We start from the raw sequence: 25,509 nt of genomic DNA on the forward strand, positions 1-25,509 counted from the left end.
GTTTCCTTGCTCTATTGAAACACTCAGTGTGAGTGACAATGTGAGAATTAGTTGGTGGTGGTTGCTGTGGCCTGATCAAGTGAAGAAGAAAGACATTTATTTTTTTTATAATTATATTTATTTGGGATTTTCTTTCGCACATCACAGTTTTTAAATCAACATAATTCATGTTCATAGCTTACCAGTGCCACTTATTTATATTAGACACACCAACACTCATACACCAATACATACAGACAGTATAATACAGTACATCCACACCTTTTACTAACAGACATCCCACACACAGTCATACTCTGACAAACACACACACACACACACACACACACACACACACACACACACACACACACACACACACACACACACACATTTAAAACTACCAGCCAAAATGTGCATACTGTACAGCACATGTGCTGAGACACTAAACATTCGCCCATCTAAAGCCCACGGAAACGGAACGAGTCGCCTGCGTTTTCTACGCGCAGCCACTGATCAGGGAATGGAAATCGAAATACATTTTCCAACTTCCGATTTTTAAGTTTTGGATAGAAAACTGAACTGAAAAGCGTTACACGGACCGGGTCACATAATGAATTGTCTATTGACTTCTGTTTAGAAATGTTAAAGAAAATTAAAAGAAAAGAAAAAAAAGTAACGGTAAAGTATAGGCCTAGTTGTCTTTACTGACCGCGAGAGGGCGGTCTTCTTCCAACCGATGCTCCAGAGAATCCCACTGACTCCTATGGAGTCCTGCGTAATTTGTCCGTCGTCCGCCACGGACGTACCCCTCTACCGGAAACCCCGCTCAATTTCCATTGCAAAGTTTGCTATTATGTTCCCCTCAGGCTGCAGTTCTCAGCAGTGCCTAAACGAAGGCGTCTGTGCACAGATCGACATGGCCGCCTGATCAGTGTTTCTACAAACGTGTGTTCCCTTTTGTGAGACGAAACTTGGGAATCTATCAGAACTGCAAAGGATCTGGATCTTGTGTTGTTGTTTACGGGAATACAGCAAGCAAAAGTTTCAAAATGCAGCCTCCTCCGAGAAAGGTGAGTTTTCCCTTGTAACCACTTGGATGCACCAACTACAACAATGTTGCAAAACCTCTCGTCGATTATCTTTGTAACACATTCGGCAAAGTTTGTTTTTAAGTTTTTGTTATGTTGAAAATAGCATTTTCTACAAGCATGCAAGCAGTTCTCTAAAGATTTGACTCAGTTTAACTCGTCTTGGGCATTGTTCGGTAGCTTATAATTTGCTATAGTTGGTTGGCAGACAGTTTAGCTGAGAGGCATAGGGGAAATGTTAGCAGTTCAACTGACGTGTTGGATATTTTTGGCAGTAAATGGTTTGCTGAATAACGAATCGCCTGCTCAGCCTCACTTTAACTAAAAAAACATTGGGCATATTTCGTTTGGATTTTATTTAGGATGTAGCCTAATATAAGAGGCATTAAGTTACTTTGCTGGTGCTCTTGATTATTACTGAATTACCTTATTATAACGCCACTTCATCAAACTCACGGTAGCCTAGCCTCTGAAAGTCATTTAGTGTTTAGTCTTTAGTATCGGATACATAGCAGAACATGCCATAGGGCCTATTTGTAGTCTATCTACTTTACATTGATCCAAATAGCCTACATGTTGGGCTACGTAGACTGTTTTAGAAAAAGACAGGCTCTTTTAACACTATTCAAACTATTTTAAAATAGGCCTATTGCTGTCTTTTAAAGTATTGCAGCATTTACAAATAATGCCCTTTGCTTTAGAAAAAAAGAAAAACAGCCCTCATAACTTGATCTCTGAGGTGGCACTTGCCATGTAGACCTCACAGAGTAGTTTTCTGATCAGCCATGTAGGAAGGATAATTTATTGTGTGTGTGTGTGTGTGTGTGTGTGTGTGTGTGTGTGTGTGTGTGTGTGTGTGTGTGTGTGTGTGTGTGTGTGTGTGTGTGTGTGTGTGTGTGTGTGTGTGTGAGAGAGAGAGAGAGAGAGAGAGACAGAGACAGAGACAGAGAGAGAGAACTTATACCTCCTCTGTACTGTACTAGAAGTGACTCTTTGGTGGGTATATAAATAGGTCTATCTGCTAAATACATAAGCTCAAACATATCATTGGTCCTTGTCTGTCTCCCTACCACCACCCTGTAGGTGAAAGTCACGCAGGAACTCAAGCACACACACACAGAGCAGCTGAGTCGACTGCATATCAAGCATCAGGCCGACTGTGACTTACTGGAGGACCTCAGGTAAACAAACCACCATTAACAGTGGATGATTGCGTTTTAAAGCATCTTCTCCGACACTCCAAGCGGACTTGCTATTAGACCAGAAACCCTTTTTGTGTTGTTGCAAAAGTAAACTTGGATAGATAAGCTACTTTTTTCGATTAGGTGTATGGCTACTCAGACATTATGTCCTTGATACGTTATTAATGTGTAGGTACAACACTTTTTACCCAAAGTTAGGGATAGTAACATGCAATGACTGTAGAGGTGCATATTACTTGTGTTAAATGCTATGATTGATTCAAATGCTATATTAGCATATTATGTAAAATTTTGCTTAATCGCACATTAATAGCACATGTGTGTGATGTTCTTAATTAGACATTTTTGGGAACAACAACAATGTTATGGATCTATTACACTTTAGTTCCTCATTGCATCAGTTCAAGTCTTCTCCATTGATAATTTGGGAAATGTGTTTTATCTCTACGTAAGGACGGGCCTGACTGAGATTGCCATGTGAAGACAGTGTCTGGTCTCGTCACTGAATGTTTCCTGCATATTTCATGCTGTAGTGAAGGCTACTCTGGCATTAGGCTACTAATATTGTACAGTCATTTCCTGTGTATTAGCTGCATTGTGTATAAGTAGCAGGACATTGTTTTCTGCAAGTTAAAAGGAAACAAAACCACAATACAGCATTAACTGCCCCCATGTATTAACTTCATAGCTGAAGAAATTTTGCAAAATGAATGTATAAGCCGTGGGAAATTACGGTAGTTGTTGCTTTTGTTTTTCAGTCATATAGTAAAATGGCAAATGTTATATTCTGTAGATACTGTAGTATCCTAATAGTATGTCAATGTTATTGCTGTAGTATCGTAGTAGTATGTGACAGTTACTGCTGGAGCTGCATATCTGCCATCAGATGGTATGCCACCTGACATATCGGTACAGCTAAAAGTGCTTTCTCTGCGATATCTGAATACATAACTTCCCTGTTCTCCTTGCTTTCCATAGGACTTACAGTCAGAAAAAGGCCGTTTTAGAGAAGGACCACGCTCAGGTTGGTGCACTGATTTCACATTGATATTGCATTGGCTTTGATGAGCTTGTTTGGCTGGTTTCCCCTTTTTCTAAGCAGAGCTACAGTGTGTATAATTGCATTCAAAAGTATATGCTATTGTGGTGGAGTATATTGACCATCAGATACCTTTTCAGCTGTGGTTCTAAACCCAGTTAAGGGGGGAAACACAATGCAATTCATTTACACTAAAACAACACCTTCAAATTCATTTTGATGCTACACTGACCTTGAATACAGAGGAATCCCTGGCATTGTTGTTGTTGTTGTTGTTGTGTATCCGGACCACCCTGTGCATTGTGCATCCATAACATTGCTGTCATGGGTGCATGACAATTTCAAAAGATTTGGGTACCCCCTTAGTGTTATCATCAAGACTTGGGTGACCCCTAAGTGTTTCATGGGAAGCCAGTATGTTGCAAACGGACAACAAGAGGAACTCCTTCATTGTGTTAATTTAACACTGACATGATTGCAATATTAGGGCATCATGATGTTGGGATTGGTGGAGGGTGGAGGGTGATATATCCTTGCAAATGGCACAACAATCTTGTTTGTGTTTGGGGAAATTCAAGCCAAATATTTACTCTACGGCTAGCACATGGTCTGTCCAGTCATGGTCCCTATGCCTGGGAGATGATGTCCTGAGATGATGTGGCTCTTGTCTGCTGCTGTGCTGGATGTGGTCTTCACAGGGACTCCGTGCAATCCCTCCATGCTGGTGCTGTTGTGATGATCCAGACCAGTGACCATAGAACGCATAAACAGCATGGTCAAAGTTAAAGTTGACTAGTCTTTAGCAGACGCTTTTATCCGCTGTGCAGGTGTCAGGTGGTGGTGTTGCCACTGCTCCTCCATGCCTCCATGGTGTCATCTAGGGCACCTACTGTAGCCTCTGTTCTGAATGAGTGAAGCCAACATTGCCACGGCCATATTGGCAACACTGGAGCAAGAGTCTGTGCAGTGAGTGCTTTTTGGTGCTAAACCAGAAATTGGTGAAGTCCTTCCCGAATTCAGCGAATTGACCATATCTGGTTTCAGGTTTGTTCTGGTGTTTTCACTTTGGGCTGAGCTCACATTGCTCCTGCCTTCGAAAGTCATTGACCCAGCATGTAGAAGGGAGGTTGAAGGTCAGGGTGTCGTATCTTGAGGGAGATGGCTTCAGTTATGATACCAACCATATGGAGTAGGGTAGACTGAGTACAGTTGGGTCATGTGTACAGTTGAGACACCTTAAATATCTTGCCTATTATTATCCGATAACTACAAAAACCTGTGTGTGTATGTGAACACGCTCAGTGTGATGCCATGAAAGGGGCTCGCAGAGCTCCAGAGGGCCACAGCTGTTGTTCCCAGAGATGACTGATGAATAGATTCATCTGCCGTGAGTGTCCATGGGGAAAAGTGCTCTATAAAGCCATGATGCCAGCACTGCATGGGCTGCATCAAGCATACTGTACATACAGTACACCTTTCTGCTTCAACCTCAGTTCCAGATATCTGAACCTGCTGAGCAGTGGTGCTGTCTAGTTAGCTGTAGTGGATATACTGTGATGTAGTAGTTAGCTGTAGTGGGTATACTGTGTGTGATCAACCCCATGTTCATACATATCCTTAACTATTGTAAGTGGATATGCTGAGATGGTGAATGCTTTTAAGTGGGCATACTGCACAGTCCTGTGTATCACGTCGTAGACTATACCACTGCTGCTGAGACACATTATCCTTCAGTTATGTTTTTATTTGATGCTAAAGATGCTACTATTTGAATGGTTCCTAATTTGTCGTTCCTTTCTCTTCTGATTGATGTGAGAATTAGAAGCAGCTATCAGCAATTATGTTCTCTGTAGGTGGAACTTTCTTCTGTTAATGTGTTATCTCATCCTGATAATGATATCTGTTTGTTTTTTTCCCCACTGAATGATTAGTATCTTTGGCATGGATTGTTTGGTCTGGTCTGCAGAGGACTTTGCATAATATAACACAAAGAAGGACAGTGTCTGAAAAGCACAGAAAGGTGTCCAGTGTTGAGCTTAGACACGCTATAGGAATGAAGCATATGAAATGGGACTGACCTCCTCAGGGGCCCTGGAATACTGGATAGACACTTCCTGCTGTTGACCCCTGGTGCCCATGACCCATATTTGTGTGTGTTTGGGTGGCAGATGTTTCCTCACACAGCCTTGTCATTCTGCACTGTCCATAGATTGTTCCACTGTACATACCATCTGATCCACACTCACCTAATTACTCATAGTAATACATGATAAAAAGTAATGATATTGCTGCTGTTTCCTGAAACCTTTGTAAGGGAAACTTTTAGTAATTATTCCTGTGCAGGTACTATATTAATGACGTCATGGCAACATTGTCACTCATCTGTTGTACAGTGCTCTTTGAACGGACCATAAAGTAGAAGCAGGAAATTGTTTTATTGCTCTGCAAGAGCAAACAGCTTTGTCTGGTGCCTATGAAATTGTGTGTGACTCTGATGAAGTGTCTCATAGAAAAAAAAAATCTTTATTGCGCAGCAAACTGTCTTGTACTTTCAAGAATAACTGAAAAACTTCAGTATTTGTAATTGTTCAACATTTCACAAAATGATATAAATCATTTTATATTACAAAGTACTTCAACCAGGTTAGAATACGTCATTTCAGAATTACTGTGGTGGTATAGTCATAGTGGTGTAGTAATGTAGTGATGCTTGAAAAACTGAAGTTTTAGAAGGGTCCACACTGTGGTACACTCAATACAGATGCTAAACACCACTTGAAATGAGTAGTAATGCATTTGTACTACTTTGGATGAAAAAATGTATTCCTGGATCAGTGTCTTGTTTTATTCTTAACATTTTATGTGCATGATTGTCATTCTTTGTTTTATTCCCACTATACCTGTGAGTCACATACTTCCTGTGTTCTGTCTTTTGACACCCAACCAAAGTACACATGATCTGCGCCGCTTTGAAGAGTTTTGACTTTCGACGTTAGTAGCATGGAGACCATGGCTAAGCACAGAGCCACTTTGTTTTGGATATTATAGTAGGTTGATCTTAAGATATGACACTGGATTCAAAGTGTTGGGCAGTGCCCTGCTTTGGCGAGCTTTGTGTCCATACAAGGGGACATACCGGTGCATCCCCTGAAAAAGGGACTCAGGTTTCCCATTGGCCCAGTTGGCGTCATGTGACCTGGAAACAGTGCTGTGTCCCCTCTTCACCCCTCCGCCCCCCTGACACCCCCCCCCCCTTGCCTCTCTGCCCCCTGCCCCCCCCCCCCCCCCCCGCTTCTTGCCCAGGTGTCCGAGCGACACAACCGTTGGGTCAGTGCGGTCCCCACTGCGGAGAAAAGGAGCGCCACTGTCTCCCGTGGGACGTGTCCCCCAAAGATCTGCACCTGCGCCCACCCATGTGTTCAGCCATCTGAAAGACCCTCTTCTGCCACCCCCCACCCCGCCCCCCGCCTCCTCTCCTCTCCTCCCCGTGCCAGTGGCCGCTGTGCCAAGAGAGCTGCGTCTGCAGCCTTGCCAACCATGCCAGCGCAGCGGCCCACCGCGGCCCCGAACAATGGTGGTTTGTTGCCGTGGTGCTTTGACGGCGTCCGTTGGTTGGCCGAGAGCCTCTGATGCGCTGGAAGTGTGTCAGGGCCGCCGAGCCCAGCACTCTGTATTCGGACCAGGAATGCACTGTCATGGTTGCATCCCTCTGGACACACACACACACACACACACACAGGCACGGATGAGGCGCTAGTGTGTGTGCATTCCTCTCTCTGCTACATCATTAAGGCTTAGGGTCACATTTGCTGTCCACTCAGTCCGTGTTGATGCTACGAAGCAAATATGAAGAAATATGTTGTCGGCTTACATGTCTGATATTCAAGTGCTCATGTGAACAAAATAAGCCGTTATTCATTATTGGTTTAGTGCAGTTAGCGGTTTATGAAAAATCTGTTGAACACACCTAGGTTTCTTTCAATATTCTGATTTCTTCGAGACATGTAAACACCTTAAACGGTTTACTCCAGTTACCCAATTATTGCCAGTAATCGTTTTTTTGGTGTGCCTGTAAACATGCTCATTGTAAAGTTGAGCGCATCTGAGCTTATTACAGGTACACACAAGAGTGTCAAGGGAAACTTTCTCAGTGGCCAACATGACTTTGGATGGATTGTTTTGTTGATGTTATTGTCATCAATATTAGTTGATTGAATTGAGTTCTACAGTTGAGTTGAGTTCTGCAGTTTTACACCAAAAGTTGACCTCCAATCCCTCTTATTATTAATCATAGGAAACTTGTATTCAATTGTTTTTGTTTGTCACGTATAGAATCTGCTCAGCACGCCAAAGTCATTGTTTCTCAGGTGACGCAGCTGCAGTTGACATCACAGCTGCTTCTGCACGAACAGCACGAATGCAGAAAACAACCTGAATGCTACTTCATTTAGTTTTCCTCCCTCTGTCTTTGAACACTGATGTTGTTTAAGCACTCCAGACTCAGTTGTAGGTATGGACAGAGCGAGCTAAGCTAACGCACACTTAGCTCTTAGTGGTCAAGATTATTACTGACCACACAAGGCACCCCACTGCTGCCCAGCACCGAACATACCTAAGTGCTTTATGTAAGCCCGTTAGGCTACAAGTGCATCCAGATGAAATGTTATGGGAAACGTTCAGTTCAAAGAGCCCAGGGACATGAAAACAACATCTAGCAAGCATTAGGCACAGGTTTTTTATTGCCTAGCTAAATGTTGTCGATTTCCATGTGTTTATTTTTGTATTTATTTTTACTCCAGGCTCTGCATAAACTGGCCTCACAGTATCTGAAGAGGGATTGGCCTGCTGTACAGTCAGAGAATAAAGAGCACCGGTGAGATAAACACACACACACACACACACACACATTATTTTATGAAATATTTATTACAGATGCTTTCATTCATTGAACTTGAAACAAGCCAACGCTAAAGTTGTACTTGGAGATGATGTAAATAAAAATAGAATAGGTTATTGTTTCAGATTCCAGTGATAACTGCATGAATTACTGTAGTGGCCTTCAGGAAACCATGCACTTAGTCAGTCCTTTTGAAATGTGTAGCAACACTATACTGTATAGTGCCTTTCCAATCATTCATCTTTGAACGATATAGTGATGATAATGACCGCTGTGCTCTGCTGTGCTGTGCTGTGCTGTGTGTCGCAGGCATATCTGCACGGTGTGGAAGGCCTACCTGGAGGGCATGGTCCAGGTGACCCAGAGTCGCCTCAACGACTGTGATAGCTACAGGAGTCACGTGTGTGACCCCATCAAGACCTTCAGACTTCACAAGGAGCAGCAGCTGAAGAGGGTGAGAACGCCAGAGCCCAAAGCACAAGTCACATCAAACCTAGTCACAATTTGTAGACAAGAAAGGGTCACCACTGCACACTGGTACATTCATTTTTCTCTATTGAGCAACGCACTTTGCATGCTCCTTCGTACCAGAGTGGGTGACCCTTTTGTGTGTGTGTGTGTGTGTGTGTGTGTGTGTGCATATATATATATATACACTATATACAGTATAAAATATGAAACCCCTGTGTGTTTTGGGGGCAGTGTGTGGAGCAGCTGAGCCGTATCCAGGCGGAGCTGCAGGACACAGTGAAAGACCTGACCAAGACCAGGAAGAAGTACCAGGAGACGGAGCAGATGGCCCAGGCCGTGAGGGAGAAGGCTGACATGGAGGCCAGGTAAGTCCTCTCACCGCCAGCCCTGGCACGCGGGAGGGCCAAAAGGGACTGATCAAGTGTTGCCCCCCTCCCATGAGGGACTATAACACGGCAAAAATAAAACCCAACAAAAAGTGATAGTTTTGCATTCGGACCGTTTGTTTGACTTGTTGGAATAGCTATAGTTCACCACTCTCCGCTGGTATGCGTGTGTGCTGACAACGATGGCAGACGCACTACACCAGCTCAGTCCTGGTTGAGCCAGGCCAGTGTCAGCACAGGGGCTAATTGAGATGATGGAGTGGGCCTGCCAGTGTTTGGGCTCCCCTGGCATCTTAATGGATCTCCCTGCAGGACGCACTCACCAAAATATTATGCTCCTGCGGCCGACTGCTTTTACAGCCCCGGTGCAGAATTTGGGAGACCAGTGTCACTGGCCCCCACACCTCCTTTCTCACTCCCACTCGAACTGCCACTTTAGGGGGCCCGGCAGGAGGGGGCGAGGGGGGGGGTGAGCAGACAGAGCAGCCGGGTGGGGATGGGGGAGGGGGGGTTGCTTTTGGGGAGACCTGGGGTGATTGATCTGTCGGACCTTGAGGAAGTCGCACCTTCTGTCCAGGAAAGGGCATTTCAGACGGGGGGAGGGGGAGGGAAGGGGAGAGGAGGGGGTTGTGTTGGTTTGTAGACTTGCATGGCGGGGAGGGCCCTATTATTGAGCTGGCTCTTATCATGTAGATTCCTACAGCTAAGCAGAGTGATGAAAACAACCACAATAATGAAATGCAGAGATCAGTTCCCATGGTGCATTGCTCCAGACACGTGGTCCTCCACCTCATTTAAAGTGATTTAATCTTGCCATGGGTACATACCTGCACTTATACAACTTCTGTTTTTGTCAGACTTCAGACTGTAAGGCATGTGCATGTTGGATCATGTTAGGAAAAACTCCTCATCTCTCTGTCTCTCTCTGTCTCTCTCTATCTTTTTTTGTCTTTCTCCCTCCATCTCTCTATTTTCTCCTTTAGGTCTAAGCTCAGCCTTTTCCAGTCCAGATCTAGTTTAAAGCGGGCCAGTGTAAAGGTGAGTTCTTCACCTGCTAATCTATAAATCACTGCTCAGTTCTGACCAAATGCACCATCGATAACAATCACGTTTCTTTTTCTTCAGGGCCTTGTTTTTGTATTAATGATCTTTATTGCTTTGCAGTTGAAAGCCAAGAGGAATGAGTGTAACTCCAGTGCCGCCCATGCTAGGAATGACTACTTGCTTATGCTGGCGGCTACAAACGCCCATCAGGATCGCTACTATGAAACTGACCTCATCAACTGCATCAACGTGAGTCTGCAGAGATGGACAGACTTCACACAAACACTCAACATGAACACAACTCACTCACGGGACATTCAAATGAACAATGCGTGCACATTGTTAAGATGTGGAAACAACAGCTACATGCTTTAGCAGAGATGATTAGAAATTAAAAAATTCAGTCACAGTCACAAGGTTCATCAGTTCAATTTACATGCACTGAATATAATTGGAAAAGGTTGCATCTACAAATTGTAGCTTTAAATGCTTTACATTTTGTATTTGCATTGAGATTGTATGTGACGTTGTGTTATGCTGATACGTATCAAAACATTACGATTGACCGAGGGAGACCAAAGCATGTTGAGATGCTCAAGAGTAGTTTGCTTTGACAACTCTTTACCAAATGATGACATATTATATTACTGGACAAAATGAGAACCGAGTCCCTGAGTGCGTTCCTTGATCGGTTCCTTATCTTTCTCTTGTTGTTCCTCTCAGGTTCTGGACGGCAGCATCCACGACCACGTCAAGAGCTATCTGCTTTCCCTCTGCCAGACGGAGCTCAGCGCCTCGCAGGCCGTTCACAACACCTTCAGCTCCCTTCTGGAGAAGTCCAACCAGGTGGGCTGCCCTCCATCATTGTCGCAAGATAAACATTCAGTGCTTTTTTGAAAGAAATTGTTTTTTGACAGATTGATAATGGGATCTATACTATTAGTCACTGCTGAAGACAAGTTCTTCCTGTTATTTGTCATGTCGGGATTTATCAGTACGTAGTTTCCCAACTATGATTGACATTGATTTTGCTAAATTTCTTCAGCTATGAGAATAATACATGGGGGTAGTTAATATGGTATTGACATGGTTTTGTTTCTTTTAACTTGCATAAAACACTGTCCTTCGGCTTATACACAATGCGGCTAATACGCAGGAAATTACTGTATTGCATCGATACCCACCGAGGTCCAGTCCATAGTGGATAACACACGGGGCAACTTTGTGGGCAATGTTGCCCGGCAATCACACGACCAGTTCTACATCTTCTGATTATGTGATCGTGACAATTTATCAAGAGATGACAATTTGCTATAGGTTCTCCAGATAAAGCAATAACACAACTGATTACATTGGGAAAGTGCAACATCAGCCAACAACATGACAAAGAAAGCTACCCAGAGACATTGCGGGTTCAGAAAGTTAGTCCTGCTAAGTATTTGATTCAACCATTTAGTAAACGAGCTCCTTCTAAATAGCAGCCAGGTAGATCAGAAAATGAAAAGTGTTATCACCTGTGTTAATTGTACAGGTATAAAGAATATATGGTAAGACTTTACTGTCTGGACCCAGGACATCCGTCGTCCTCTAGCACCCACATTTCCACCAAGAGCTGTGCCCTCTGTGGGCAATGGGGCACTCTAGCAGGCGTCTCCTCCTCTCAGTGGCCTGTGCCCGGTGTGGGTGGCGGGTGAGGGCGGGCAGGCTGGTCAGCGTGCTGCGGAGGGGGAGCTCGTGTTACGTCTGTGTAACACGATGACCGTTACCGCTAGTTTCCACTCGGTTCAGCGGACCCCTATCCGCGGTTTTACATGTCATGTGTTTCACAACGAGTCAGATGTCTACACACACGCACACACACACGCACGCACGCACGTACACTCACACACGTACATACTCACAGTCATGTTGCACACACACACACATACACTCTCTCTCTCTCTCTCTCTCTCTCTCTCTCTCTGCATAAATCATCATCTCTATTTCTCTTTTTCTCTCTCTCTCACTCACTCTCTCCCTTCCTCTATAACACACTGACGCATGCATGCGCACACACACACACACACACACACACACACACACACACACACACACACACACACACACACACACACACACACACACACACACACACACACACACGAACACACAAACACACACACACACTGTGGGTCCTTTTACAGCCAAGCCCTCGTGCTGTTTGCCCTCTTTAGAAATGTCAGAGTGTTGTGGTGTCTGTTGCTTGTGTTTACTAAGCTTTCCTAGCTGACCACAACAACACACAAAAGACTAGAGAGCACCCAAGCTCATACTGTAGATCACATTTAAGGGCTATTTTCTGGAACAACTTTTATTACTCTTGGTTTTATTTTAAATATGTATCTAAAAGTGTGTGTCTGTGTGCTGATGGTTTTGTTGTGTGTGTGTGTGTGTGTGTGTGTGTGTGTGTGTGTGTGTGTGTGTGTGTGTGTGTGTGTGTGTGTGTGTGTGTGTGTGTGTGTGTGTGTGTGTGTGTGTGTGTGTGTGTGTGTGTGTGTGTGTGTGTGTGTGTGTGTGTGTGTTCGTTCTATGTCCCAGGTGATGCAGGACTACCATCAAACACTCTTTATCCAGGAGAACACCACATTTCAGAAAGCCCCACCCCTTCAGTTTCAGCCCTGTGAAAGTGACTCGGTAAGCACACACACACACACACACACACACACACACAGCCACTGATTTTTCTCTCCAGACTTTCTAAAAGTCTCCAGTTCCCCCTCTCCCTGCCCCCGAGACCCTGCAATGGTCCATCATTGATGGCTTTGCTCTCCTCTAGTTGTTCCTCTCCACGTGTGATGTGAACAGCAGCAGATGCTGATGTGGACAGAACAATTAGCATCAAAGATCATAGAGCGCTAAGCGTAGCCTATGCTCTTCAGTTAGCATTCAGTAAGAACTGAGCAAGGGATGGGGTGTTCAGTGTCACCCATCGTTGATGTGGCCTACTCACATTCAGGAAGAGGCTAATTTCTACTCAGTTTTGGGAGACCTTGGCTGGTGTCTTATTTATGCAGTGGATATATGAAAGGATTATTTGACTGTAGCAGCATACCCGGTAATGTGTAACTGTAGATGCTAAGCTGTTGATCTGGGGGGTATTCCAAGTACTTGGTTTAGCGACAAACCAGGGTAAGTTGATTGGGAGTAAGTGATAAACTTCCTAATAGAAGAGCTGTATGGTTTCATTCGCCTAACAAAACAATGCCGTAGGGCTCTTGTTGTAGGAGGTTTGCCACTTAACTTACCCCGATTTATCACTAAAACACGTACTTGGAATACTCCCCAGCACAGGGAGGACTCATGGTCATGAATCATGGTTTGCATCCAGCAGCTCCTCAAACTGTCAAACAGTTGACCTTTAACACTGAGGAGAACCAAGAGGGGAGGGTGGAACCTTCTCCTTTGGAACAGCCTGTGATTGGCTGGGAGCAGTGAGGCATGACAGGATGTGAGGGTCCATACATGTACTGACATATTGGCTTACTCCACCCTGTATGTGTAACCGTGGCTTACACAAATGTGTATGTTTTTAAATGATTACAATGCATAGAATAGTATTTAATAAGAATTAAAACAGTAAAAATAGTATATCATCACAAAACGTATGTGTCAGAAATAGTAATGCATCATAACATTAGGATGGCAAACATCACTTACCTACCTCTAATCTAAGCAATAAGCCCAGAGAGGCTGTAGTTTAGACTGATAAGGGGTGTTGTGCAAGTAGAGTGCCTAAAACCTCACTTAGCTAAAACGGTTACTACACTGTCTGGCAAGATCTCTTGAAACAAAGGCACAGCAACAAGAAATATAACAATGTGTTCATAGATAATCATTCCTCCGCCAAGAAATATATTTCCTCTATCTGAATGGTTGCCAAGCAACATCGAGACGCAGCTACTCTAACTTTTGTGTAAGTTGTGGTAGCACATTACTATAGAAACTAAATGTGGTCAAGGTGTATGTTTGTGTTCCGGTAGTTCCGGAATGATCCGGAACTACCGGAAGCATAGTTTTAATACAGTCCCACTTCAGGCATGTGACAGTAGTACAGTTAGTAGCGATGAATATGTTACAAACGGAACTTAATTACAATAGCATCAGAAGTCAGGCTGACAAATAGCCTCGCAGAGCAGTCTAGTGATCCTGAACTGGTCCACATAGATACAGATATTTCAATATCTGTGTGCTCTGTGCTGCGTCTTCGTCCTCTTCCTCCTCTTCCTCTGCCCACTCTTCATCATGCGCTCCCGCAGAAGCCTGCTTCTCTGAGGAGGACACTGGGCAATTTGTTCAAGCGTGAAGGCGCGTCTTTTCCTCTTTTTTTCTCTTTTTTGTTTTTTCCTCACAAGTCAAAACAAGTGGCGGCCTGTTCCCAATGAAAACATTAGTGATGCAGCGCTCCCTGCCCACCGCCTGCACACGCAAGGGCCCGGAAAGGAGCGGGAGAGAGGGAGTGGGGGAGAAAGAGAGAGAGAGAGAGAGAGAGGGAGGGTGAAGAGTAGGAGAGAGAGAGAAGGCGCATGAGAGAGAGGAAGTAAGCAAGCATGGCTGCAAACTGGGCAGTGGGGAGAGAGAGCGAGAGAGAGAATATGAAAGGGCGAGGGAGGGAGGGAGGGGGTTAGAAAGTGTTAGCGTGTGTGTCTGTCCACCGGGTGTTGGGGGGAGAGAGAGAGAGAGAGATAGAGAGGAGTTAGCGTGCATGTCTGCAGACTAGGCGGTGTAGAGAGAGAGAGAGAGAGACAGTTGGATTGGGCGGTGGGGGGAGAGAGAGAGAGAGAGAGAGAGTTAGACGGGCGGTGGGCGGTGGGGGAGAGAGAGTTAGACGGGCGGTGGGGGGGAGAGAGAGAGAGAGAGAGAGAGAGTTAGACGGGGAGCCTGGGTCTGGGTCGGCCTGTCTGAAAAGAGGGCATTGTGAGGGGCCTCAGTTGGAGCATGCTCAGTGCGCCTGGCCACCCGCCGGCTCCCTCCACCTAGCCTCTGTTGCCACACCGCTGCTGAGACAGGAACTCTGTCAGACTGACCACCCCACACTCACACACACCACACACGCATCAACACACGCACACACACACACACACACACACACACACACACACACACACACACACACACATACAGCACCTCTGAGCTATGCTCCTCCAGACAGCATTCCACTGACCTGTTATGTAACGCCCCCCACCTGAGACGGAAGGAGAAGCTGCAGCCTGGACCAGTGACTGCAGCGTTGGGCTCGCAGCGTTTTATAGGTCTGGCTCTCTCTTCCTGCACTCTAAGACCCATTTAGAAGCACAGCCCAGTGCCTATTTTAAGAAGATGATACAAGACCGCAGTGAAACACCTAGACACCTCACAGCTTTCCTGAGCAGATGAGGTGGGATGTTTTTCAGCATATTGTCGTTGACTTGATTAGTATTTTGTCTTGTTATTTGTTATAAACAAAGTTGTAAACATAGAGGTCGAACAGATGCCTGCTTCTCCGTCTTTTCCATTCCGAAAAAAGCCAAAAGTTGGTGTGTGACGGCGGGGGAATGGATGCTGTTGATGTTGTGGTCTTGTGAAGTGTTTTCCATTAATAATCCTGCTAATGCTGAGACGCAGCCACAGAAAGGCCTCTCTGTTCAGGCCAGCACACCCAAAGCAAAGCAGCGAGCCAGAGCAAGAGCATCTCAATGCTGCCTTTCTGTTCTAGAATGGCCTCATGAAATGCCATTTCGTCTGTCAATATTTACATACACATGCCCACAAATAGACGCTAGTAATCTCTGTGTTGTTCAGTCGGTAATTTTGTACCTGCTTTCTTAGGCGTTGACTTACCAGGCTTACACATAACATCAGAGAGGATCGGGTATTTGTTTTTAATTGAATAACCACTCTTCTGCAAACCGCATCAATATGTCAAACTTGTTTGTCTTTGCCTTAATGGTTCTTTTCATCCCCATAGTTGGATGTGCCAGTTTCACCACGTCTTTCATATTGTATTTCCCCATCTATTAGCTGTGGCTTATACATTGATTTTGCTAAATTGATTCAGCTACGAGTTTAATACATGGGGGCAGTTAATATGGTATTAATATGGTTTTGTTTATTGTAACTTATATACTAAACACTGTCCTGCGGCTTATGCACAGTGCGGCTAATACACAGGAAATGACTGTATTCTCTATCAGTAATTTTGATGCATGATGCATAGATTATTGTTTTTTCAGACTGAATGTAAGGATTTACGGAGGTCATAGAGAAGACTTAGAATCTGTTTAGCTAGTGTAAAAAGTGTGTTATATTTCTGTTTCCCCCCTCTGTGTGTGTGTGTGTGTGTGTGTGTGTGTGTGTGTGTGTGTGCGCTGTAGGTCAGGCACCTGCTGAAGGAGATGGGCACGGCAGAAGAGCACAGTCTGAATAAGGAGGCGCGCAAGTGGGCCACTCGTGTGGCCAGAGAACACAAAAACATCATCCACAACCAGCGGGTGAGACACACACACACACACACACACACACACACACATGGAGAGAGAGAAAGAGGGGGGGGGGGAGAAAGAGAGAGACTTCATTTTAGTTTTGAAGGCCGTTTCTGTTATATAGGGACCATAAGACCATGAAATGACCCATAATCAAAATGGATGTCATTTTACCAACGCTAACAGTTTTTCCAAAAATTGTACTTTTCTTGTTTGCACTTCTGGTTAGATGCAAACTGCATTTTTTTATCTTCATACTTTCTTCATACTCTCCACAATGACAGTAAAGTTGAATGTATTGTAATCTAGATTACTCTAATCTCTAACACCTGTTTAATATCCTAGAGCCAGCCATTTGAAGGTTGCCTAGACTGTTGTTCGACTAAACCATTGTCCATTATTCCATTTGATGAAACCGCTGAATTTGAATTCCAATGATAAAATACTAGTTCATTCTACTCCCTTTTCCATCAGGAAAGCCCAGTGATAATCCCTCAGTGTCTTCTGTCCAGTGCTCATCAGGTGTGTTTTATACCTTTCCTAGACTCTGGCTGAGTGTGAGAGTGCGCCGCCTTCAACCGAGCAGAGCAACAACGAGCTGGAGCTGAAGATGGAGGAGGCGAAAGAGAGCATCAGGAAAGCGGAGGTGTGTGGGACCTGCCCGTCATGCCAGTGACTCTCTGCCAGATTTGCATTTACCACAGACAGCTACCTTCAACTGACATCTATTTTGTTTACGTCTTTTTACATGTCTATCTGCCTCAGGCCAGTTCTCAGGAATCTATGCATTTTCTTTTCATTTGTTTGAGGTTGCCATGTGTTGGTTAGTTTTCTCCTACCGCCAATGTGGCTTTGAAAGAGTCCCTCAGTCTTCTTGGTGGCTAGTGCCCTCTGCTGGTTATGACAGGCAATAGCCTTTTGCTTCATGCTGCTCTAGCAGCTTATCTAGACAGGACTACAATCATGATTATGTGAAACAAAGTGCACGTGTTCCAAGTGTACATTTATTTCTGCCATGTCCCATTGGACATAATGTTGCAGTTATTAATCTTTGTCAGATGTTTTACTTGTGTTTGTGTGTGTGAGAAGAACATGTGCTTGTGTGCTCGTGTGTGTGTGTGTAATACTTTGTGAGTGTGTGTGAACAACATGTATGTGTGTGTGTGTGTGTGTGTGTGTGTGTGTGTGTGTGTGTGTGTGTGTGTGTGTGTGTGTGTGTGTGTGTGTGTGTGTGTGTGTGTGTGTGTGTGTGTGTGTGTGTGAAAAATGTGTAACAGGCCCCGGCAGTGGCGCAACTGGCTGGGGCACCTGCACCGTACGCCGGCGACCCGGGTTCGATTCCCGCCCCGTGGTCCTTTCCGGATCCCACCCCGACTCTCTCTCCCACTCACTTCCTGTCATTCTCTCTACTGTCCTGTCCATTAAAAGGCATAAAAAGCCCAAAAAAATAATCTAAAAAAAAAAAAAGAAAAATGTGTAACGGTGTGTGTGTGTGTGTGTGCAGACGGTAAAGCTGAAGGCTGAGGCCCGTCTGAACATGCTGAGGGAGGTGGGCGTCGTTGTGGATACCTGGCTGAAGAGCGCCATGAACCAGGTGATGGAGGAGCTGGAGAACGAGCGATGGGCCTCCCTCAACACCCACGATGCATCACTCTCCGTAAGTCACTCAGGATTGACCACTCAGTGGACAGCACGCTAACTACCTGGACCCTGAGACTTCCCACTGTCCTAGAAAGACAATTACTGTACATCCATGTTTCAAAATATCAGAATAACTCACTCCTTCATACACAGAAACAGTCTGAAGAAAAGTACATAGTAAGAATTATCATGGAAGTGAATTGTGTGGAACAGTTGTTACTGATTTATTACTGATAACTTATTTCAACACCAAACAAGTGAGTTTCTAGCTTCACTGGAGTCCAGTAGGTGGCAGTAGTGTACCAAGATGATTGCTAAAGCATGCTATTTGGACAAGGGGGCTGTGAATACTGTAACTGGGCCATGTCCACATCAGAAAATTCAGTTCTGACAGGTTACTAAATAGTTTCCCACTTCCTTTAAAGTACTGAGTGTGAATTGCTCCTGTTATCTGATCATTTCCTGAAATGTGCAGTAATTGGCACCACGTTCCCAATGGAACTGTTTTGTCAGTGATGTGTGACCTCCAGTAAGGATGTTGTCTCCTTTTACCCACATGTGTGTGTGTGTGTGTGTGTGTGTGTGTGTGTGTGTGTGTGTGTGTGTGTGTGTGTGTGTGTGTGTGTGTGTGTGTGTGTGTGTATGTGTGTGTGTGTGTGTGTGTGTGTGTGTCTGTTTGTGTGTGTGTGTGTGTGTGTGTGTGTGTGTGTGTGTGTGTGTGTGTGTGTGTGTGTGTGTGTGTGTGTGTCTGTTTGTGTGTGTGTGTGTGTGTGTGTGTGTGTGTGAATAGGGCACAGCTGATTCGGAGCGAGAGGACGATGAGGATGCGGAGGACACTGAGGCGTTAGACGACAGCAGCTCCAGCCCCTCCAGCACCCTGAGGAGCTACCCGCTCACCTGCAAAGTGCTCTACTCTTACAAGGTACACATCAGCTGTGTGTGTGTGTGTGTGTGTGTGTGTGTGTGTGTGTGTGTGTGTGTGTGTGTGTGTGTGTGTGTGTGTGTGTGTGTGTGTGTGTGTGTGTGTGTGTGTGTGTGTGTGTGTGTGTGTGTGTGTGTGTGTGTGTGTGTGTGTATGGCTGTGTATAGCCATTGTTGTCAGCATGTCTTGCCAGCATAGTGACTGCAAAGTCTGAGTAAGTGTGATGTAATTCCCTCTCTCTCACCACCAGGCGTCCCAGCCGGATGAGCTGACCATTGAGGAGCAGGAGGTGCTGGAGGTCATTGATGACGGGGACATGGAAGACTGGGTCAAGGTATCGCCACAAACCTCCACATCAACTCCAAAAACCTCATCAACTAGCTACATTTACACCTGTTCACTACCAACACCTCATCAACTTAGCTACATTTACACCTGTTCACCACCAACACCTCATCAACTTAGCTACATTTACACCTGTTCACTACCAACACCTCATCAACTTTGCTCCATTTACACAAATGCAGAGGACACCTTAAGCAATGAATACCTCTACCAGGCGATGAGAGGGCAGACGTTTCAGTACTAGTCAAGTGTAGGAATATGGATATGGTGGGAAGGAGGGAGGAAGGAAAGGGTGGAGGAAGGAAGGAGAGGAAGGAAAGAATGGAGAGAGGAAGGAAAGGAAGTGAGGGAAGGCAAGTGTGTGTTAGGTATGTTGGACATAAACTCGACCTTTTAAAACACACATTTTCTTCTCTAACCATGATGTCTTCACTCACAAGTTCAGTCCTGTATCATGTAACCGTTTCCTGAAGCTCAACTGGTTGAGCGAGCTGAAAGGAAAACCCACAGGGCACAGGCTCAGTCCATACCCAAGGAGCACACAATCTACAGGGCACAGGCTCAGTCCATACCCAAGGAGCACACAATCTACAGGGCACAGGCTCAGTCCATACCCAAGGAGCACACAATCTACAGGGCACAGGCTCAGTCCATACCCAAGGAGCACACAATCTACAGGGCACAGGCTCAGTCCATACCCAAGGAGCACACAATCTGAACTGCATCTCTCATCAGTAAACATAGGTTGCAAATAAGGCATCCAGTTGGTTAAAACGTCATTAAATAGAAATGCAATATAAAATAGGGTCTTTCATATTGAAGGTTGTGTTATATCCAGCACTTGTTATGTGTTTTCCTCATGTATGTTTTCTTCAATTGTACTGTTTTTTATTCTTCTGTGAAGCACATTGGAATGCCTTGATGTAAGAAATGCGCTCTACAAATAGAACTGCCGTGCCTTGCCTTGCCTGTCATCCATGTGCTTATGTACGTGTCTGTGTGCCCAGGCCAAAAACAGGGCAGGCCAGGTGGGCTACGTACCTGAGAAGTACCTGCAGCTGCCCTCGTCCAACAGCCTGATGAGCATGCTGCAGTCCCTGGCCGCGCTGGACAGCAGGTCGCACTCCTCCAGCAACTCCACCGAGCAGGAGCCGGACGCCACCAGCAACACCACCACCAACACCACCGCCACCGCCAATACCAACACCAACACCAACACCAACACCAACACCAACACCGTGCCCAACGGGGACGCCAGCGGTAGGGCAGCAGCTCTCACACACACACACATACACACACACACACACACACACACACACACACAACACCGTGCCCAACGGGGACGCCAGTGGTAGGGTAGCAGCTCACTCACTCACACATATACACACACACACACACACACACACACACACACACACACACACACACACACACACACACAACACCGTGCCCATCGGGGACGCCAGCGGTAGGGCAGCAGCTCACTCATACACACACGTACACACACACACACAACACCGTGCCCAACAGGGACGCCAGTGGTAGCGCAGCAGCTCTCACACACACACACACACCCACACACAGTAGGGGAGCAGCTGAGCTCCTACGACACAACCACACACACACACACACACACACACACACACAAACACAGATACAACACCGTGCCCAACATAGTGGCAAATGTGGTCACTAGTGATTTGCCACCACACTTAATAACAGCAAACTTCCAGTGATCTGCTGATGACAAACCTAATTTGCATAATTATGACATTGCGGCAAATTTGATGGAACATTGCCAAGAGTTAACTGCAACTGTTTGCCAGAAAGCTAATGACTGTATTTGGATGCGAACATATGACCTTTTAGCGAACGTTGCGGCAACTGTTCGCCAGAAACCTGAGATATTTGTGAGGGCACACTGTGCCCAACAAGACACCAGCATAAAGGAAGGAAACTGAGCACTCGTACACAACTCAGCACAACTACACTCTTTCTTTCACATACACACACAAATACAGACACAGACATGCACCGTCACACACACATACATAGACTCGCTCTCTTTCTCAAAAACACACACACACACACACACACAAACACACTCAAAATAGTGTTAGATGAGTTAAAAATTATCATTAAAATGAATAAAATATGTTGACAGCATCTTTGTACTGACCAATACTACCATCTAGTGGTATTATATGTAGACACAGTTGACGCCTACGGGCAGTGACATTCTATGGAATGGAATGTGATGCCTTTTGCCTATAAGAGCAGTCAACCAAGTTGTTCACCCATCATGAGGAACTTTGTCTCTCTCTCTCACACTGTCTTGAGCTTTCTTCTATTTTCGCTCTCTTTCTCTCTCTTTCTCTGTCTCTCTCTCGTTCTCTCTCTTGACCTTTGTCTCTCTCTCTCTCTCTCCATGTCTCCATAGCGGTGACCTTTGCCAAGGCGCTGTACGACTACGAGGCCCAGACGCAGGACGAGCTGTCCTTCCCCGAGGGCGCCATCATCCGCATCCTCAGCAGGAACGAGGACGACGGCTTCTGGGAGGGCGAGTTCAACGGGCGCGTGGGGGCCTTCCCCGCCGTGCTAGTGGAGGACCTGACCACCGCCGAGAACGGAGACGGGTCTCCCTGGAGCGCAGACTTACAGGTCAGTATCTGCACACACACACACACACACATATGCACATGCACATGCATACGCACATGCACACACACGTGCACACATCTTTGAGAATAAAGACAGGTCTTTCTGGGGTGATGTGGCTCCCTGACAGGTCTGTATTCACACAAGCACACACACACACACACTTCAACATACTTACAAAAAACACTGATTTACACACAAACACACATCTGAGGCACAGACTTACAGATCTGTATTTGCATAAACACACACACACACAGACACAAACACACACACACACACACACATTGTTACCCTCACGCACAGAAACTCTCACTGTCAATCACACAAACACACACAAACTAAACACACTGATTCACATTCATTCACTCACACACACACACACACACACACACACACACACACACACACACACACACGCACACACATACCACACAGTGATCTGTTTTTCCCCAAGCTTACTCTCATCACGTCAGCATGAACGCACTGCTTTGTTCCAGATGTCAGTTGTGTATTTGGAGAAGCCTGCTGGTAATGAATGTGTGTTATCTCAGAGCACACGGCCTGTGAGCGAGGCCTAACTCTTGGCTCAGTGCTGAGGGGCGTGTGGAGGCACGTGTGATGGAGACATTCCTCCTCCTGTTCTTGTTCTCTTGGTTGTTTTAACTGGAAGAAATGCGCTCTCTAACGACCGGAACATTGCAACGTGCCGTGTTCTAGAGCAAGCAAAAGGCAAAACACACTTTAATACACGTGTGTGTGTGTTTTAAATGTATTCACATAACACCTCCACGCCTCCTTGGACGTAGGCTATGTGTGTGTTTGTGTAGTTTATTGTTGCATTGTTGTATTGTAGTGTATTGTTGCCCTATTATAACCTTTAAGGTTAACCTAATAATATGATCACAAAATATGAGCATTTTAAAGATACATTGAGGGCGCTTTCACACTAGGTCCTCTGGACCGGACCCGGGTTCGTTTGGTCCGATGGTTCGGTTGTTTTTGATAGTGTGAACGCAACCGTACCGAACTCGGGTGCGGACCCGGGACTGGACCCGGGTCCGGTTCGCTAGAACGCTGGAGCAGGTTGCTAAGCAAACGTTCTGAAGAATCTAAAGAATCTTTACCTTTGTCTTCTCCATTGCACTGCCTTCTGCTAAGTGATATTTGTAAACAGAATTCTCGAAGCTCGTGTCTAGAAGCATGGTTCTTATGATGCAAACGGACCCGGGTGCGCAGACAAATATGTAATGTGAACACAGACCAACTACGGTAGAAGTAACCGCACTCGGGTCCGGTCCAGTTAAACGGACCTAGTGTGAAAGCAACCTGAGTATGTGAAGTTGCATGTAGCTCATAACTTGTAATGTGCTAAAATGCATCTAAATAATAGTGTTACTGAACAGCACCATGTATAGATGGAAAGTAGATCAAACAGCAAATGGAATTTGGCATTTCAAACATGAGTACCATCCTCATTTGGTGCATTCTCTGTCTATCTAACCCTAATCTACTAATCCCCCTAATCTATCTAATCATAATCAATCCCTCCCATAGCAACATTAATAGATGGGAAGTAGATCATAAATCATGTTCAGGTCTTGAAGTGTGTGCTATATTTTCAAACTACATGCATGGCTGCTGTCTAATTACAAATCTTATTTGTTAATTGCCCCCCCTCTACCCTGCCCTTCAGGTGTCCCCGTCCATCCAGAGCCCGCAGACTGCGTCCCCCCCGCCTGCCCAGAGCAGCCCCATCTCCCTCAGCCCCCTCCCCAGCCCCCAGGGGCCTCCAGCTCCAGCTCCAGCTCCAGCAGCAGCACCGCTGGCCTCGCCGGCTCCTCCTCCTCCTGCTCCCCCGTCCCCCTACAGCGCCCCCCCCACCACTCCTGGGACGACCCCCACCACCCCCGTCACCCCCGTCACCCCCGTCACCCCTGTGACCCCGGCCACACCCCCATGTCCTCCACCGCCCAGCTCCAGCTCGCTTAACGGTTACCACCGCCCGCCGCCGCCCCCGATGAAGACCTCCGGCCACGGTGAGAGATGGCGGCACTGTCCTCCCACTCCATGTGTGAGGGGGTGCAACTGTTGTCAAGTCAAGTGTCTTTATATAGCACATTTCACACAGAGAGCTCATTCAATGTGCTTTACATCAACCAAACCAAACAGTAACAGCAGATAAAAGCATAGATGGGCAACAGACAAAAAAACACAGGCACCAACCACATGAACATTCAGGCATTTCATATAGCTTAGCCCACATCTTAAATAAGCTCATTCATTTAAACGACTATAGTCATGAAGTCTGAATAGTCAGTTTGAGAAGAGTGGGAAGTTAACTTGGCTAGGCTACCAGTGACAGTTGCAGTTTGGGATGACTGATTTGTTTACAGTAATGAATTCTTAATAGTTTGTTGGATAAGTTGACAAAGTTGCTCTCTCCGTCTCTCCGTCTCTCCCCTCACAGGCCACTCTCACGGCTCCACCCCTCCACCCAGATACCCGTCAGAGGGCGTAGCCGGCACCTTCAGACCAGTAAGACAGGCCGCCGCTCCGCCTCTGTGTGTGCTGACTCACCTGTGCTGGGATGTCACCTGTGGGAGCTGGGTGTGATCTGAACTACTCTGTTCTTTTTTTCCTTTCTTCTCTCTCTCTCTCTCTGTCTCTCTTTTTCTCTCCCTGTGTGTCTGTCTGTTTGTCTGTCTGTCCCTCTCTCTCCATCTCTCTCTCTCTCTCTCTCTGAACAGGTGCGAGCAGCCCCCCCGCCCCCTCCACCTAAGCAGCAGGCCCAGGGCCAGGTGCAGAAGAGAGAGGAGGTGGAGGTCACGCTGGTGTGAGGATGGCCAGCACCCCCACCCTGCCTTAAGCGCCACCATCACAGTCACCGTCGTCACCCCTTAACCCCGCCGTTGATCCTGACCTCTGACCCTTGACATGGGTCCTTCCTGACGCCTGGCGTTGGCCCCTCTCACCCCGGGAAGTGGCATTCTGGGTCTATGCAGGCAGGCACTGCTGCTGGAGTCTAGCTTCCTAGGCATTAGGAGGGGAATGGAGTCAACACCAGGGCCTGTGTGTGTGTGTGTGTGTGTGTGTGTGTGTGTGTGTGTGCGTGTGTGTGCGTGTGTGTGTGTGTGTGAGTGTGTTTGTGTGTGTTTGTGCGTGCATGTGTGTGTGTGTGTGTATGTGTTCGTGTGTGACCTCTCCCCTAAACCTGTGATCCAGTCTCCCTACGTCTCCCTACGTTCCTGACTTGATTTCTGTCCTTTGTTGTTGTTTGACCCTCAGTGGGGGACTCCGTCAAGTAGCCGTTCAGGACGCACACATGAGGGGGGGG

General features: G+C 46.1%; 1 protein-coding gene across 2 annotated transcripts; it reads left to right on the top strand.

The window, feature by feature from the left end:
- Positions 1 to 833: 833 nt before the first annotated feature.
- On the top strand, positions 834 to 25,509 carry si:ch211-176g13.8 (F-BAR and double SH3 domains protein 2). Of its 2 annotated transcripts, XM_062537334.1 has the most exons (20): positions 834 to 1,052; positions 2,154 to 2,251; positions 3,251 to 3,296; positions 8,111 to 8,184; positions 8,518 to 8,662; positions 8,911 to 9,044; positions 10,049 to 10,103; positions 10,230 to 10,358; positions 10,833 to 10,955; positions 12,687 to 12,782; positions 16,499 to 16,615; positions 17,151 to 17,252; positions 18,111 to 18,263; positions 19,038 to 19,169; positions 19,420 to 19,503; positions 20,522 to 20,774; positions 21,955 to 22,175; positions 23,869 to 24,211; positions 24,643 to 24,710; positions 24,923 to 25,509. In XM_062537334.1, the coding sequence occupies exons 1-20, from the start codon at positions 1,032 to 1,034 to the stop codon at positions 25,010 to 25,012; spliced, it is 2,484 nt and encodes an 827-aa protein (XP_062393318.1). In that variant the 5' UTR covers positions 834 to 1,031; the 3' UTR covers positions 25,013 to 25,509. The 2 variants fall into 2 exon arrangements, with proteins under 2 accessions (XP_062393318.1, XP_062393319.1); XM_062537335.1 differs by lacking the exons at positions 24,643 to 24,710; positions 24,923 to 25,509 and having other exon boundaries at positions 23,730 to 23,933.

The sequence above is a fragment of the Sardina pilchardus genome, chromosome 5, assembly GCF_963854185.1.
Source record: "Sardina pilchardus chromosome 5, fSarPil1.1, whole genome shotgun sequence".
Taxonomy (NCBI): domain Eukaryota; kingdom Metazoa; phylum Chordata; class Actinopteri; order Clupeiformes; family Clupeidae; genus Sardina; species Sardina pilchardus.